Source organism: Trachinotus anak, unplaced genomic scaffold (genome assembly GCF_046630095.1).
Source record: "Trachinotus anak isolate AG129_WGS33_773 ecotype Australia unplaced genomic scaffold, CSIRO_AGI_Tana_v1 ptg000014l, whole genome shotgun sequence".
NCBI classification, from domain to species: Eukaryota; Metazoa; Chordata; class Actinopteri; order Carangiformes; family Carangidae; genus Trachinotus; species Trachinotus anak.
Window position 1 is genome coordinate 1,036,214 of NW_027273865.1, and position 15,470 is coordinate 1,051,683.

At 39.4% G+C, this 15,470-nt stretch overlaps 1 protein-coding gene across 1 annotated transcript; it reads right to left on the reverse strand.

Annotated features, from left to right (window-relative positions):
* Nucleotides 1–689: 689 nt before the first annotated feature.
* LOC139632001 (uncharacterized) lies at nt 690–13,626 on the reverse strand. Its single transcript, XM_071496710.1, has 10 exons — nt 13,399–13,626; nt 9,938–10,106; nt 8,399–8,478; nt 6,617–6,711; nt 5,772–5,988; nt 4,326–4,447; nt 4,135–4,246; nt 3,039–3,240; nt 2,113–2,427; nt 690–1,839 (listed from the first exon to the last, which is right to left on the reverse strand). Exons 2-10 carry the CDS (start codon nt 10,045–10,047, stop codon nt 1,704–1,706), a joined length of 1,389 nt encoding a protein of 462 aa, XP_071352811.1. The 5' UTR covers nt 10,048–10,106; nt 13,399–13,626; the 3' UTR covers nt 690–1,703.
* Between the last annotated feature and the right edge of the window lie 1,844 nt (nt 13,627–15,470).

The following is a 15,470-nucleotide window of genomic DNA, read 5'->3' on the forward strand; positions in this document are numbered from 1 at the left end:
ACAACCTGAACAGCTCATCTCTCTCTCCCTCGCCCACTTCCTGTCGTCTGTACTGTGTAAAATGCACCACTTTCTGAGAACAAGAATCTGAATGCCCCCCCCACTTTCACTTTCACTTTCATCTCTGAAGATCTATTAAACGATTCGAATATGAAATTATGTGGAGTAAAGCCTCTCCCAGAGAGAAAAGATAAAGTCCTTTAAATGCACTTGTCTTGAGTTTTAAAAGACAGATTAGTCTGAGCACACACACACACACACACACACGTACTTCCATCTTTGTGAGGACACTCATTGACATAATGCATTCCCTAGCCCCTCACCCTAACCTTAACCATCACAACTGAGTGCCTAACCCTAAGCCTGACCTTAACCTAAACCTAATTCTAACCATAACTCTAAAACAAAGTGTCTCAAAAAGTGAGGACCGGCCAAAATGTCCTCACTTTCCCAAAATGTCCTCACTCTGTTAGTAAAATACTTTTTTTGGTCCTTACTATGTAGCAAGTACAAGTACACACACACACACACACACACACACACACACACACACACACACACACACATTTTCTTTGATCTCTATTCTTGTAAGGCTGAGATATCTTTGCAGTGAGGAAGGTGAAAAAATGTTTCTGGTTGTGGGCTTAGACTTACACACATAAACAGACGGGCCACAACATTACAACCACTCACAGATGAAACAAATAATGTTTATTATTTCATAAAAGCAGTGCATGTCGGGGTCTGGGACATATTACACAGTAAGTCTTGGGCGTGGATGAAATAAGCAGGTGTAAAGACCTGAGTGACTTTTACAAGGCCAAATCGTTACGGCCAGATGACTGGGTCAGAGCATTGCCAGTGTGGTGCTCCCAGATGACAAACCAGCGCGTCATCAATGCACAGTGGCAATGAAGATTGTCCAGTCTGGTCTGACCTGACAGAGGGTTATTGCAGGAATGTGTCATTGCACCCTTTGTTGCTAATGGTGTGTGGATGGATTGACAGAAGACAACAGTAAAGCAGTCACTTCAACTAAACGATGCAGTTACATGTTGGCCCAATAAGTGAACAACGTCCGTGGCCGTCCTGGTACAGATGGTGCTCTACAACCTGCAGCAAAGAACATTTATGTTCTGTTTGGTCACATTCAATTTCAATTCACTTTCCAAAAGCCTGATTGTTTCTTACAAGGGTAGAAGTACAGCAGCATGTGTTACATCCACTAGGGAAGCGGGTGGAAAAATAGTAAAAACATGCACACAGGTGGATTCTCCACAGCGAGCGATTTTATTACCACCATGCAAGCTAGCGTTACATGCGTCATTTTTTTTGTCTTTCTCTTTCGTTTTTTTCCCTCTCAGCCTGTGGCGCAGAAAACAGCAACAACAACAACAACAACAACAACAACAAAAAAACAGATCTCAGACTTTCTAGGCTGTTTTTCTACATGACTGACTTATTAACATTTTAGCTTTTTAACACTTTCGGAGAATAAGTTTCCACTATTATTTAACAGAGTTTAAACATATCCCATGAATTTCTTCTCATAACCACAATATCATTATCAGATAATTTTTTAATCTTATTGGACAATGAATTTCTCATTTTTTAAAGCTTGTAACAAATTATGAATTATGATGCTCATTTTTTGTCACACATGCACCCACCAACACACACACCAACACACACACAAACAGATGTCACAGTTGGATGTTTGGTAGAAATCCACTCTTTCTGAGCACAGCATTGACAGCTAATTTGAGCTTCTTGCTGTAGCTCAGCAGTCTGTCATCATAAATCAGCTGGTCTGGTTTCAGCTCGGGACGTTTTGCAGCTCTGCACAGACAGAAAACAAAGACGCAACAGTTACAGTGTGTCTCCAGCCTTTAACACCTGATTTACAGATACACCACTGTGTTTGTGGCAAAATGCATCCAGTCTTATCTCATCTCTTTACTCTCTGAGGAGAAGGCAAATGTGAGTGTTCTTCGTGCAATCACCTGGACCAACAATGTGTAGGAACTGTCTTATAATCTCCACAAATAAAACCACCAAAGAAAACAGTACAGTCACACGCTTGATCTGAGTAGTACACAACCATGAATCTACCTTGTGTGGTACATGCGTGCTATGTTCCTGTCAACCCAGCTGCAGCCTTTCTGCTGGTCCAGCAGTCCGTGGACGGTCGCTGTGAACACAGCTCGGGGATTGACAATAGTCTTGAAGTTGCTGTATTGAGTGTCTGCGGTGTTGGGTTCACAGTGCAGGTGAGCCAGGATGTTCACCCCGGAAACACTCTCCCAGCCAGGGCAGCAGGACGTGGGCTGAGACACCTCGACGTCGTGGGGGAACACATTGTTTTCAAACATGTAACACTGGTCAACTCCATATTTCTTCTCCAGCACTGGCAACAACTCCAACCAACTGTTAACATAATAAAAAAAAAAAAAAATTGAAAACCTATATTGCACCATAACACAGTAAGCTGACAGCATATATAGATATAGAGGATAAATTTAAAGTGCTGGATTTATAAACATCTGAAGCCCCTTCTATGCAGTAAAGCTAACTCTTGTATAGAAAGATTATGAGGAATTATAACATAATCATAAGGAGGCAAGGACATACTAAGTATAGATATGTTTAATATTAGGTAGAAAAACAATCATTTTAATTTTATAAATAATAAAATAGTACTAATAAATATTTTAACCTATGTGTTTTTAATGTAATATTTCTCTCTCTCTCTCTCTCTCTCTCTCTCTCTCTGTGCATTACTTTATATTACTCTGTATTATTACTTCATAATTTTTTCTTTTTTATTCTCCTAAAAGGTGGCTTCAAATGCTTTAGAAATGCCAAAACCTATAAGGCACTTTTTAGGAGTGCATGTTCTATGTTTGAATTCTACAGAGTCGCTGTATTGTAAAAAATAGATTATACCCCATGTAATATTTAAAAAGTTATGTAAAAGTTGATTTATCAAAAGACATTTGTCTCATTCCACGTGTCGACTCCCATAAATGAAGTGCTACCTGTTGACTGACTGAGGCAGTATGAGCTCGTCAATGTCCTGCAGGGCAACGTATTTGGACTGGTACATGTATCTGTAGAGACAATCATTGAGAGCAGGAATCTGGCCAAAGTAATGGAGGTCACCTGGACCGTGTTCAGGCAGCCAGCTTCGAGATACATTCAGATAGCTGGACATACGCCAAGGTAGCACCTCCACTAAACCTGAGCAGGAGACATTGGAAGAATTAGATATGAAGGACACATATGAGCAGCCAAGTGGTTTAAATGTTGTGCTTTTGTTACATTGTCTGAAATGACTTGACTTTTGTGTTATACAAATGACCATCCTGGAAATTCACATGAAATCAAACCATATTACTAATATTATTTCTGCGGTTTGCATTTTTTTCAGCAGTACCGCTGTGTTTACATGTACCAGTTTTCACTGTTAGTCTTCCGTTCCTGTGTCAGAATCAATTTGCCAACATGATCTATTCACAGGAAATGGTGTAGCATACACTGTCAGCAGATGCACGGACTGATAATCTGCTGTTTTTCTGACCACATAGCTGCTTAAGGGAGTATTTGCTGCAACTAGAACTGTGGGACTTACACAACTACTGTCAGAGCAATGTGAATTTAGAGATGAACCTATCAAGAACTACTGTCTACTTGTCTCAGTGCTCTCATTAAGCCTGTTTTCAGCAGCAGCAGGTAGCTGTTAAAGCTCTGATAAATCCACACAAAATAGACATCCAGTTTAACGGCAGGTGATTTCTTTAGTATGTTTAGAGTGTTTAGACTGTAAAAAGGAATCACTTTCAGCTACTGGGGAAACACACTGCTGGGCCTGACAAAGCACTATGTGTATGAAACACTGGAACAGCTCTTTATCACTACAGGAAATCCACAAAGAGAGTCAATGCCAGGAAAAGGGCGTCTGGCAGCTCTGCTCGCACTGTGCACACAATAATGCTGAGAGAGACAGAATAGGAAACTGGATGGATAAATGATAGGAAAATAAAATATCTCTGCTACCATATCTTCTGATATCAGTCCAGACTTTAAAATTCCGTTCTGACACCATCACACATGTAGAAAAGCACCATACCCCACCTGTGTGAGTGTAGTAGTCCAGAATGCGCTGTATTTCATGGTTGCAGCTGGTCTTGTAGATGACAACTCTGTTCACCCCCAGTAACTGCAGCATTTCCAGACTCTGGACCAACTATAATGTAAGTGGCATTTAGTTTGAAAAGAACAGAGAAGAAGAAAAGTTTGAAAATAACAGTTTTAGGTGATGTTACCTGCAGGACGTTGGTGAAATCAAACATGGTGGAGATGCAGACGGTGAAGTCGTAAGGAAAAGAGTCACTTTTCTCCTTCTGGTTCATCACCTCCACAAATTTTTGGTCACTTTTATCTTTATCTAAGAGACACCATGAAAAGAACCACGGACAAGGACAGTATGTTCAAAGACTGCAGGTATGAACTTAATCATTTACTAATGTATGAAAGGGGCTCCAGGTTTTCCATTTTTCAGCAGCCTGTTGCACCACCTGAGCAGTTTCATTTGATCACAAGTTTGAACTTCAAGTCAGCACTGACTGCTGCATTGTCACTGGTGAAAGCTGTGAAAACAGAGGTAATGGGAAATTATGACATGAAGCTGTTCTGCAGCATGTGGCAGTGAAGTTAAAAAGAAAACTTCATGTCATGTTTTTTCAGGCAACTCCTCAGCCATAAAGCACTGATTAGATTTGGAGCCACAGTGAAGCAGGAGTTATTCTTCACCTGGATAAGTTTTTGTGATTTATGCTCACTCTGTCAACTGAGATCAGAAACAAAGAAATATATGAATAAGGTCAGTAAAACACTGAGCATGTGTGTACAGAAAAAATCAGACTACTCCTTATCAGATGTCTGCTGTTAACATTTGTTGTTTGCTAATCTCGGAGATTTAGCCATTTACTGGATATTTAAATGTAGGCTGACATGTTTACAAAAATGACCTGAAACATAGCAAGAACCATTTTCACACTGTGCAAGTTCAGTGTGCATGTAGTCTCATATATGGTTGAACCTACATATAAACGGTGCATCAGGCTGTGTACAAGAATGCAAATCATGACTGTCCTTATATTTTCCAACTGCACTGTTTAGTTAGTGAAATTAAGAAATACAGTAAAAAAGACTATGTTCAAGAGCAGACTCAATTAATTGATTATTGATAGTCGCCAGAAAATTACTCAGAGACCACAACTGATAATTAATTAATTGTTCATGTCAACTTTTCCAACAAATATGCAAAACATTTATCAGTTCCAGATTCTCACTTTGATGCTACTCTCTGCTCTGTGCAGTAACAGGAAACTGAACAGCTTTGGGTTCTGGACTCAGTTGTCAGTTGATAGTTTTTGAGATGTTCAAAACCACAAATGTGTACCTCATGTTCGTGGTCGAGGAAAAGTCAGAGTTCACCAAACTGATGGTAGTACATCATCTAGGCACCATGAATGTCTGCACGAAATTTGGTGCCAATCCATGTGGAGATATTTAAGAAAAATTAGTGAAATCATTGATCTCCTGATGGCGCTAGAGGAAGTGAGAGAACCACCAAATTCTTCTGGGCACTATTAATATCTGTACAAAATTTCATGGTGCCCACAGATATTTCAGTCTCGACCAGCGTGGTGGACCACCTGACTGACAGACTAACACTGCCATCTCTAGAAACCCTGATCTGTCAGTACCTTCAGAAGTGGCAGAAGCAGAGGTCACAGTGATGTGAGACGGGGTCTCACAGCCTGAGGGGAGAGGACACATGATGTCTGCTGTTCCGTACACAAAGCCAAAGTGATCATCATGGATTTTCCTGACACCTTCAGAGACGTGCAGTCCGTGCTGACAACAGAAGATGCATTGGTAGGCGACTGTCTCGTCCCTCAGTACCGCTGCAATAACACGAACCTGGCTCAAGAGAAAGACAAGAATGAGGATGATATTAGAGGGCGCTCTGAGACAGAGGGAAAGCTTTAAAACTTACTGACCTATTTATCCTCGTATTTGCTTTTCATGTCTCATATATCTCATATTATTACATTTTCTTTTTTTATTGTTAATGTATTTAAAAAAAACAATTTTCCTTTTTTATCATGTTATTGCTTATTTATATTATTACATATTTTGTACTAGCCTGTGTGAAAGATGCAATACGAGTACATTATAAGCACTATACAAGTGACTGAATGATTGGATTGGAGACACTTCTCAAAGGTTCTGTAAACAAGATTTGGCTAATGGAGGCCAGAGGTGTGGTTGACAAAGCATTTGTTTTGGTCAGAGATGCTGGTGGTCTAGAGGGAAACTATGAAACCTGGACTGCTCTGATTGCCAAGATATTGTGAATGTTTAGAAAAATTTCCTTAAAAAAAGACATAACCTGTCAGACATTTCATTGGATATAATGACCTCACTTTAACTGAATGTTTACTGGTCCCTGAGGAAGACACCGAACCCATTTGTATTCTTGCCATGTTGCACGCACTGAGAAGCAGAGGGAGTAACGCGTGGTGGAGACCCCGCCCTCTTCACTGACCTCCTTTTGTTCTGTACGGTGCTCCTGGTAAGCTGATACAAGCAATGTCTTCATCCTGTCGACTGCCACGAGAGACAACTTCCCTCCCTGAGGAGCTGCATGAGTGAAAATTTGTATGTCAAGTTCTATATACACAGTAGGTGTCATCACAGGTGTCAAAAAATGTGTCATTAATATTGTGAACAAACAAATTAGGATGAAAGGAAGAAACTGTAGAGATTACTCTTAGATGAAATTGACTAACTGACTGACTGACTCTGTTGCTTCTAACTTTCCCTCTGAGTGATCATTTTGCAAGTAAAAATACCCAAAATCTCAGCACAGTCTTTGTCTTTCATTTATGTGTTTGGTTATTTGGTCAGATGATGATACAGTTGTAAAATTAGGATTTTAGCAACAGAGTGACAGCTTGGAAATAGCTTGTAAGTTAATGTGTAGTCTTAATGGGCCACGTTTCAGGCACTATTTCAAACGTCTTCCAGAGACATAAAACATGTAAATGAGAACAGCTCTATTGTGAATTCTGCTGTATTAAAATGCTGTAAATGTGATCACAGAGAAGAGGAGAGAAGCAAAGAGCTAAAACCAGCTCAAACTAGTCACACGTCAGTTGTTCACAGCAACAGTGAGAGTGTGAGCAACGTATGGGAAGCTGCCTAGGCCAACACTGAATACTTCACTTGCACATATATATGTACTGGTACTAAGCACTTGCACATACTTGCATACTATCATGTATATACATACTTATATACATGTCTATACATATACTGTATATATATTCATAAACACATACATACATACCCACGTGTGTGCTTGAGTATGTACGTATGTGCTTGAATATGTGTGTATCCGGAGGGCACCACACGTTACCTGGAAGTTACAACCCACAACGTGACGAACCAACCACCAATAAACATAAAAGTAAAGTAAGAGTAAAGATTCTGGTGGAGCCAAAATGCATCATGGCTCTGTGTACTTTAAAGCAGTTCATTTATTCATTTCAAACCAAAAAACATATTCTATTTTATTTGCAGCTTTCCAGCTTCGTACGCCATGTTTCATATTGAAACATGGCGTACGAATCTACCATGGACCCTCAAAATGCTTTCTGGGCCAATAGATCCATGGAGGACGCAGTATCCACTGCCTTGCACCTGGCACTAACACGTGGAAAACAAGGACACATGTCAGAATGTTGTTCATACACTTCAGCTCCACATGCAAGACCATCATACCCCAACAGCTCATAGTGAAGCTGAGCACACGGGGCTTCAACACTCCTCTCTGTAACTGGATTCTGGATTTCCTCACGAGAAGGCTACAGTCAGTCAGAATAGGAGGCACCACCACACTGAGCACTGGCTCTCCTCAGGGCTGTGTTTTCCTCTTCACTGCCCACTCGTGTTCACCTTACTGACACTCGACTGCTCCACCAGGTCCAGTTTTATAAGCTGAATATTTACCCAATATTTATCTAATAGCTGTACAACCTGTTAGTGCTGTACCTCTTGCATTCAGATAACATATAACACCAATGATTTTCAAAATATAACATTTTTAAATGCTCTGATGGGTGTAAAGATGAAAAAGTGATGTACATGCAGTAAATACATAATAATCTTGAGAGAGAAGCGCAGAGAACAGGAAGAGTTTATATGATACTTACTAGCAAAGGAGAACAGGAAGTGGTAAGTTTTCTTAAAGACAGATATCAGACAAAGACATTTTACCTTTTCTAAAAGCATATCAGTGAACAGCCTTCAGAAAAGGTTAGTTTACCCTGTCGTTGACATTGTTGAATCAGTGTGAGGTTCGATGGGGTCTGAGGCTTTGCCATTGCTCGGTTGGACTTGTCTGGCCTGTGAATCCACAAGTGATATGGGCAAGGTGACATGACGTAATCACAGTTTTTTGGACAGAAATTTTTAAACTGAAATTCAAAGGACACTTCAAGCCATAAGAGAGGAGGTGGCTAATTATGAAGCCTATTCTGTCACTGTAGTTAAATACAGAACAGCAGAGCCAGGAATCTGGACTTGCTGAGACCAAGGCCTGGTTGATGAACTTCCACTGGGTGGGAAGAACATATTTGTACAGGTCAGGGGCCAATTGTAACTAAGTTACACTACAGGTCGACAGCTGTTCATTCCTAGTGTGAAATCAATAAACTGTTAATGTGTAGTTAAGCAGTTTTAAATTTTAACCTATTCTACAAACTTGACTGTGTGTTTATTATTGTAACCATGACAACGAAAATCCTATAATCTTAAGGAAGTACTTATTTTAACCACAATTTAAACCAAAATTGTAGCTCAATGTACAGCCCACAGTCAGAGTTCTGAATGTGCTTTCTTTTATCCTTAATGTTAGAGGGGGGCATAAGCTGAAGAGACAAACTTGTATTGCTTCTGCACAATGGGGCCTTTGAAATTTTAGATGCTCGGACTGCTTCACATTTTATAGGAGTCCTCTGAACACCAATACTTGTCTAATCCGATAAATTGAGAGGCAGGCCTTTGCTTGGAAACAACAGTCACTGAGGAGAAGCAAATTATGACTGTTGCTGGATACCTGGAGGTATATGACTTTATTTTTTCATCATCAGATCTCAAATCATGAGATCACAGAAAAGGCATGAGATCACAGAAGGCAGTGCATTGCTCAGGTTACAAATCACACTCTGTCTGATCGGGGTCTGTGTGTTCATCTTCAGCGGTTCTGTGCTGATAAAGCCCAGCCCCAGCACAGGGTCTGAGTGACCAGCAGCTTATTGCTGTACATAAAAGGTCTATTGTTGCAATGAGATGTTTTAAAAAAAAAAAAAATTGTTATTCATTTATTTTGAAGTGTATTAAGAATTAACACACATGCTCCTTGCATAGTCACAAGCCCTCTGTCTCAGGTTTCATTTTGTTCCACGAACAAAATCAATCAACTAAGTGTATTTGCTGCCTGGTGAAGCACAAAGTATGGAGAGCAAAAAAATATCATTTTCATAACATTTTCCTTTTTATTTACTTTAATATTAATGGGAAACCTGCCTTACTATGATAGTCAGCTGAATCTGCCAGAGCTCATACCCTTTCACAAAGCATGTAAGTAAGTAAGCAAGTACATAAATCTTAACTTATATAGCACCTTTCAAAACCTTAGCTACAAAGTGCTTCACAAAAGAATAAAATAACAGAATTAAAAGCAAAATTATAAATAATAAAAAAAAGTCCACCCTGTCCAGGGTGTACCCCATCCTACAGTTGGAGTTGGTTGAATGCAACACGTTGTCATAGTTAAGCAGATCAGACAAGTAATTTCACCCACCTGTAGATCACACATGTGACAATGGTGACACCGAAAAAGCTAGCAATGACGCACTTCAGCCGTCTAAAATGTTTCACTCGAGGAGGATGCTGATGATTGTGGCCCATCATGTTGTCCCAGCTCTGCTGGTTTCAGCTCAGATACGTCTTCCTGATCCTGGTGAAGAAACCTGGACAAGCAGAGGGTAAGTGAGTAAGTCCCTCACATGCTTCAGCTCCAGCTGCTCAGCTCCCCAGGGATCTGTGAAGGAGGAGCAGCCTCTGCTTCCAGAAGTATCAGTGCATCACTGATATCACATCTGATGTTAATGCCAGGTCTGAACAGGGTGAACAGGGCCTCAGAAACACAGGAGGTTCCTGTATGTAACTGAGTTAATGTGTTGTTTATTTTATTTTAATTTTTCGGGGTGAACCGTCTCAAAACTTGTGTGTCTTTGTCATAGAGTTTGAATTTCAGCATATTTCTGATCTAGTTTTGAATGGATGTTTAGTTGATAGTTTCAGTTACCTGTTGTGGCAAAGGGAGGACTTAATTAGCGATGCACAAAAGACACATGGGTGATGTAGCTCCACATTCCTGGCAAAAGCTGGATAACTTTTGTGCTGGTAAGCTGTGTTGTGATGCTCTCGCTCCGTTAATTAAGCTGGCACCCTTGAAAGTAATTGATTCTGGCTTATACTGAGTGGAAGTGGAAGATTGTCAGTGTGTTACTATGTTTTGCCACTTGTTTTGATGGTTAAAAACAGCCGCTAATTCAATTCATTCTGTCTGAGATTTTTTTGTTTTCTCATTTGCATATTGTGCATCTTAAAATAAAGTGCTTAACCTCAGAAAAATTAAAGAAATACATGTTTTGTTAACTCCATTTCACATCTCAACAGTCTCAACCATTTTTATAATTAACTGTCTCAACACATCTTAAAAACCTAACACCTCCTTCTCTTTCTTTCCCTATTGTAACCTACTCTGCAACTTTGCCCCCTTATTTCTAACTATTGTCTCTCGTCTCACATCTCCCCTATGTGTGTATCTCCTTTGCTTATTTGTGGTCAATAATTTATGGAGGTTTGCTGCATCAAAACTGGTGAACCACATCAAATGAAATCAAATGACTAAACTAAACTAAACTAAACTAAAACAGCTTTTTTTCAGCACTGGATTAAGATGTAAACACATTATGATATTATCATCTTAGAAACTCACCAAGTAAACAAACAATTGACTATTTACTCATCCAGCAGACACAGAGTAAAATTCACATTAATTTAGAGTCGTGTTTGCGGTCTAATGTCTTAGATTCCCTCTCCTTTGAGCTCTGTATTTAAACTCCACCAACGTTCTCTTTAGTAGCCAACATGTTTCATTTTCTTCAACAGCGTGTTGCTGATCTATGAGCGGAAAAGGCTGTAAAAAACTTTCTCGGTGTTTATCATCATAGACAACACCTTTCCTATTACTGGTAGACATCTGACACATTGTGAAACACTGATCAGTGCAGCTTTAAGAGAAGAGTGAAACACACTTGCCAAAGTGCTACAGTGGTGGTAAGCGAGCACACCAAACACAGGAAATGAGTGCCAGTAGTTTACTGTTAATTTACATGACAATACAATCTTTTACAGTGATAGAATAACAGTATCATGCTGGCAACTGTAGCTGCCAGTAATTTAACGGGAAAATTTGTTACAGTGTGGGTTTTGCATTTTTGCCGCAGACAGACGCCTTCTCATGGCTATCATTTTATTCTGACGGCTGAACCCACACTGCTGACACAATAACTATTACTAGTGCCACTTCAGCAAAAGTGTTTAAGTCGGACAGCACATCTCAGAGGGAAGTGATCAGAAGTCGGTAAGACTCTCTGAGTGTGGGTTTTTCAGAGCACTCACTCCTTCCGTACTGAGGGTGCTGATGCACCCTTCTGTGGCCACAGACCAGCTGCAAAGCCTTCTGCCAGTGACACGCTGTCAGCTGTGATCAACGTCCAATAGATATGACATAGTCCCTATATCAAGAGTGATGTTGCCATATGTGTGAACTATAAAGGGATATATTATTACCACATGTATGCATGTATGAAGTTTATAACCCACATGAAATACCCATAGTAAAATGTGTATCTGAGCATATATTAAAAATATCTATATGATGAATTTTGATATGGTATAAGATGTTGTGACCACATTGTGGAATTAAATGTATAATTTATATGTTCACGTTTATTAAAACAGCATACATATAAAAATTCTGTATGCTTATATATGTTTTTATTAATTTCTCATTAACTTTAAACATGTCTATCTTCCCATACATATTCTCAACATATATTAATAGGCTTTGGGATAGATATATATTTATCATATGTCTGCAATATAAGCATATATACATAAACATAGATATTTGAACTAGACATATATGTCAACAAATGAAGTAAGTGAATAAAATAATAAGTTTCATATATAATTTTACATTTAGGTGATGATTTATATGTATATATATTTGATATATGGAAATTCAGTATATGCACATACATCATACTTGCGTAGGGGTGAGTTGTGTTGCACAAATCACCAAAACGGAAGGACAGCGCTATCTAAGCTCTCAGGTGCGGGTCTGAGGGAGCATACAGAGGTGGACACTGTGGAATTCGGTGTAAAAACTGTAATGTTGGAAGGCATGAAAGCACGAAATGTAATCTGACGTGATCCATTGATTCGTGTGCGAATCTCCACTGGTAGTGGCTTTACTAAACTGTTTTACAGTTCAGTACGACACTTTAAAGTGAAGTACAGGGACATTTCCTGGTCTGGTTAAACACATAACATGTTCAGAACGACTCATAACAGCACATCACGTATCTGCACCTAAAGAGCGATCCCACCACCCAGACTGCCTGAGACGATAAGAAACCAGCCGTGATCATCCCCAAGCAGCTTCTGCGCAGCGCTCAGACACACACACACACACACACAGACACACAAAAGTTATGGCCCTGCACACAAAACTGTGCCTGAGTTCACCCTGAGGGGAGAGGAAGAGAAACTGAACATGCACCGCGTTTGCGCCCCCGTACATTTTCTGGTGGTGTGAACGTTTGAAAGACACCATTTACACATCATGTGTTGGGCAGGGACATGTTGACAGTCTAAGGGAACAGTTCACTGGATGTTACACATGATGGGAGTGTACAGCACAGCACCTCAGTGTTTCTAAGTTATGGCGCATCTGTTTTTGCTGGACGCGCACACACCTTACAGTTAATAGATGAAACGCCCCATTAATACGCTGTATGAAGTATTTAGGTTACCATGGTAAAAATCTTTATAATATTCTCTAACACAGTGAACAAACTCAACCTGACGGTGTCCACCTCTGTTACCACAGAAACTACTATTTAATGTTTTAATGCACCTGCAAGCACCAACTCAAGCATTATTCAGGCTGTGAGGCTGAGAACTTACCTTCCTAATGAAGAAATGCATATTGATCACATCCGTCTTGGTTTTCCATTTCAGCTTGTGAAGGCTGAATTATTTCCAGAGAATAGATTTAGACATCCAAAAGTGCTCTGTGGTTTCCCGCTTGATCACCAGTCTCTGTATGATTTGCACATATCTTTTACTTATTAAGCCAAAAGCAATGTGCTTTCTGCCCCCAGCTGGCTCCACTGGCGCATTCAAGGAGGAACAGGAAAAGGAGGAACCTTCATCTAGCCTGCTTATTTAAATGTAAGAGATGGCTGCATGCTTTTGGTTTCCAAAACCTCAGTTCCAAAGTAGTTTGGTTTAGTTTTGACACAGGTAACAAAAGAGACATGTGACTTAAAAGGAACAAAGAAGACTGCGTCAAAAGAAAAGAAGAAAAAAAAGATAATTCTGTCCAGTGTCTTTGTGATGGCCACACTTGCAGCCACACATTGAAAGTCGGTAACCCCATGCACTGACATCTCTTTAGTTATTTTAGGTTTTCCTGACACTTTACACTCATATGGCACGTACATGTAAACACGTAAAGACAGACACATAGTTCTTTATTTCATATGATATACTTATGGTTTATTTCATATTTTATTATTTAGTTTAATACACATTGTACACAGGTTTAGTTAGTTTTCTCTACATTTAACATTTGTGTTTATTTATATAAGTTGCTTTAAGATGTGTTAATTCTTCTTCCTGTTGTACCGGTGCTCGGGGTCTCCTTACCTCTGCTGCCTGGGTCTTCTGGCTGGGGTTGAGCAATGTGTTAATTAGGACTGAACTAAGTATCTGTCAGTGTGGGGGGGATTGGAGTTCTTATGTTTGATTATTTACTTATTTAGATCTTAGTTTGACAGTAGGGTATTTCTTTTTGTTGTGCAGGATTATTAGATATTGTGTTAAGCTTGAGACCGACTGTCCTGTTTGTTTATTTGTTAGTTAAATTGTCAGTTTTTATGTTATCCCCCTGTGTGTCTTAGCTGGTCTGATCAGCCAGTATATATGTTCCCTTGTGTTCTTCGTCTGAAGGTCAGTTGAGTTAGTTTGAACTATAGGTTATTTTGCCTCAGTTAGTTTTGTTACTTTGACCTCTTTTATGGGCCCAGACTGGTTTGGTTTATTTTTTGTAATTTGAACTTTGTTAATTTGGAGTAAATAAACCTCTTATTGATAAAATACCTGTGACCCCTCATCGCCTTACAGCTCGGTCCCTCACAGTCTTCTACTTTCAGTCCTGGTCCTACTTCTCTCCCACTCTTTGTGCTCACATATACATTATTTTAATACAGCTGAATTCCCAATAAAACTTCTCTAATTCATGTATGGTAACTCTTTGATTTACAGCCCATTGATTATGTGGTAATTATGCAGTATATATAGCCAAGAAATCACAGTAATGAGTATAATGACAAGTTGTTATAGTTGGGTCAGACAGATGGGTCATTTCTGTGTAGTATCAATAGCATTAATATTTCTTATTGCATTGTAAAGTTAGGTTGTTAGCAGATAATATCAAATCTCATATTTTAACCGTCAGTATATCAACATTGTTGCCCAAAATAAACACAGCAGCCAGTTTTCTCGACATAGCCAAGTTCTTTAAGTGTAATAAACCCTATTTGTAATTTCTACAGGCTTACCTTCTAATAATCCAGGAAGAGTGGCACATACTTGTAAACAGGGAAAAAAAAGAAATCACGCGATCAACACAAAGGTTGTATTCGATGCTACCTGTACAATTCTAGACATTGTTGCGAAGTGGTGAGGATCTACACATGGAGGAAGCTGTTTGCCATTATAAAAGGAATCATGTTCCAGCTGGATGTCACTTTGTGAGGGACAGTGGGTATCCATGTAAGACATGGTCTCTCACACCTCAACCCACAGCCAGGACCACAGCTACATTACAACAGATGACTAATAGGCTGCCAGTTAGGCTTAGTTGGGTATCCAATGACAGGTGAGTTTTTAAAAAAATTATTATTTTTTTTTTCATTGAGGGAATTGAATATAAGTTTTTATTGTAAAATTAAATTTTTGTGGGTCTATACAAA

Coding starts and splice junctions, on each gene's coding strand:
- LOC139632001 (XM_071496710.1), bottom strand. CDS start 10,047: ATGATGGGCCACAATCATCAGCATCCTCCTCGAGTGAAACATTTTAGA. Junction 5,989..6,616: donor ACCGTACAGAACAAAAGGAG/GTCAGTGAAGAG, acceptor CTCTTGAGCCAG/GTTCGTGTTATTGCAGCGGT. Junction 1,840..2,112: donor GCACGCATGTACCACACAAG/GTAGATTCATGG, acceptor CTGTCTGTGCAG/AGCTGCAAAACGTCCCGAGC.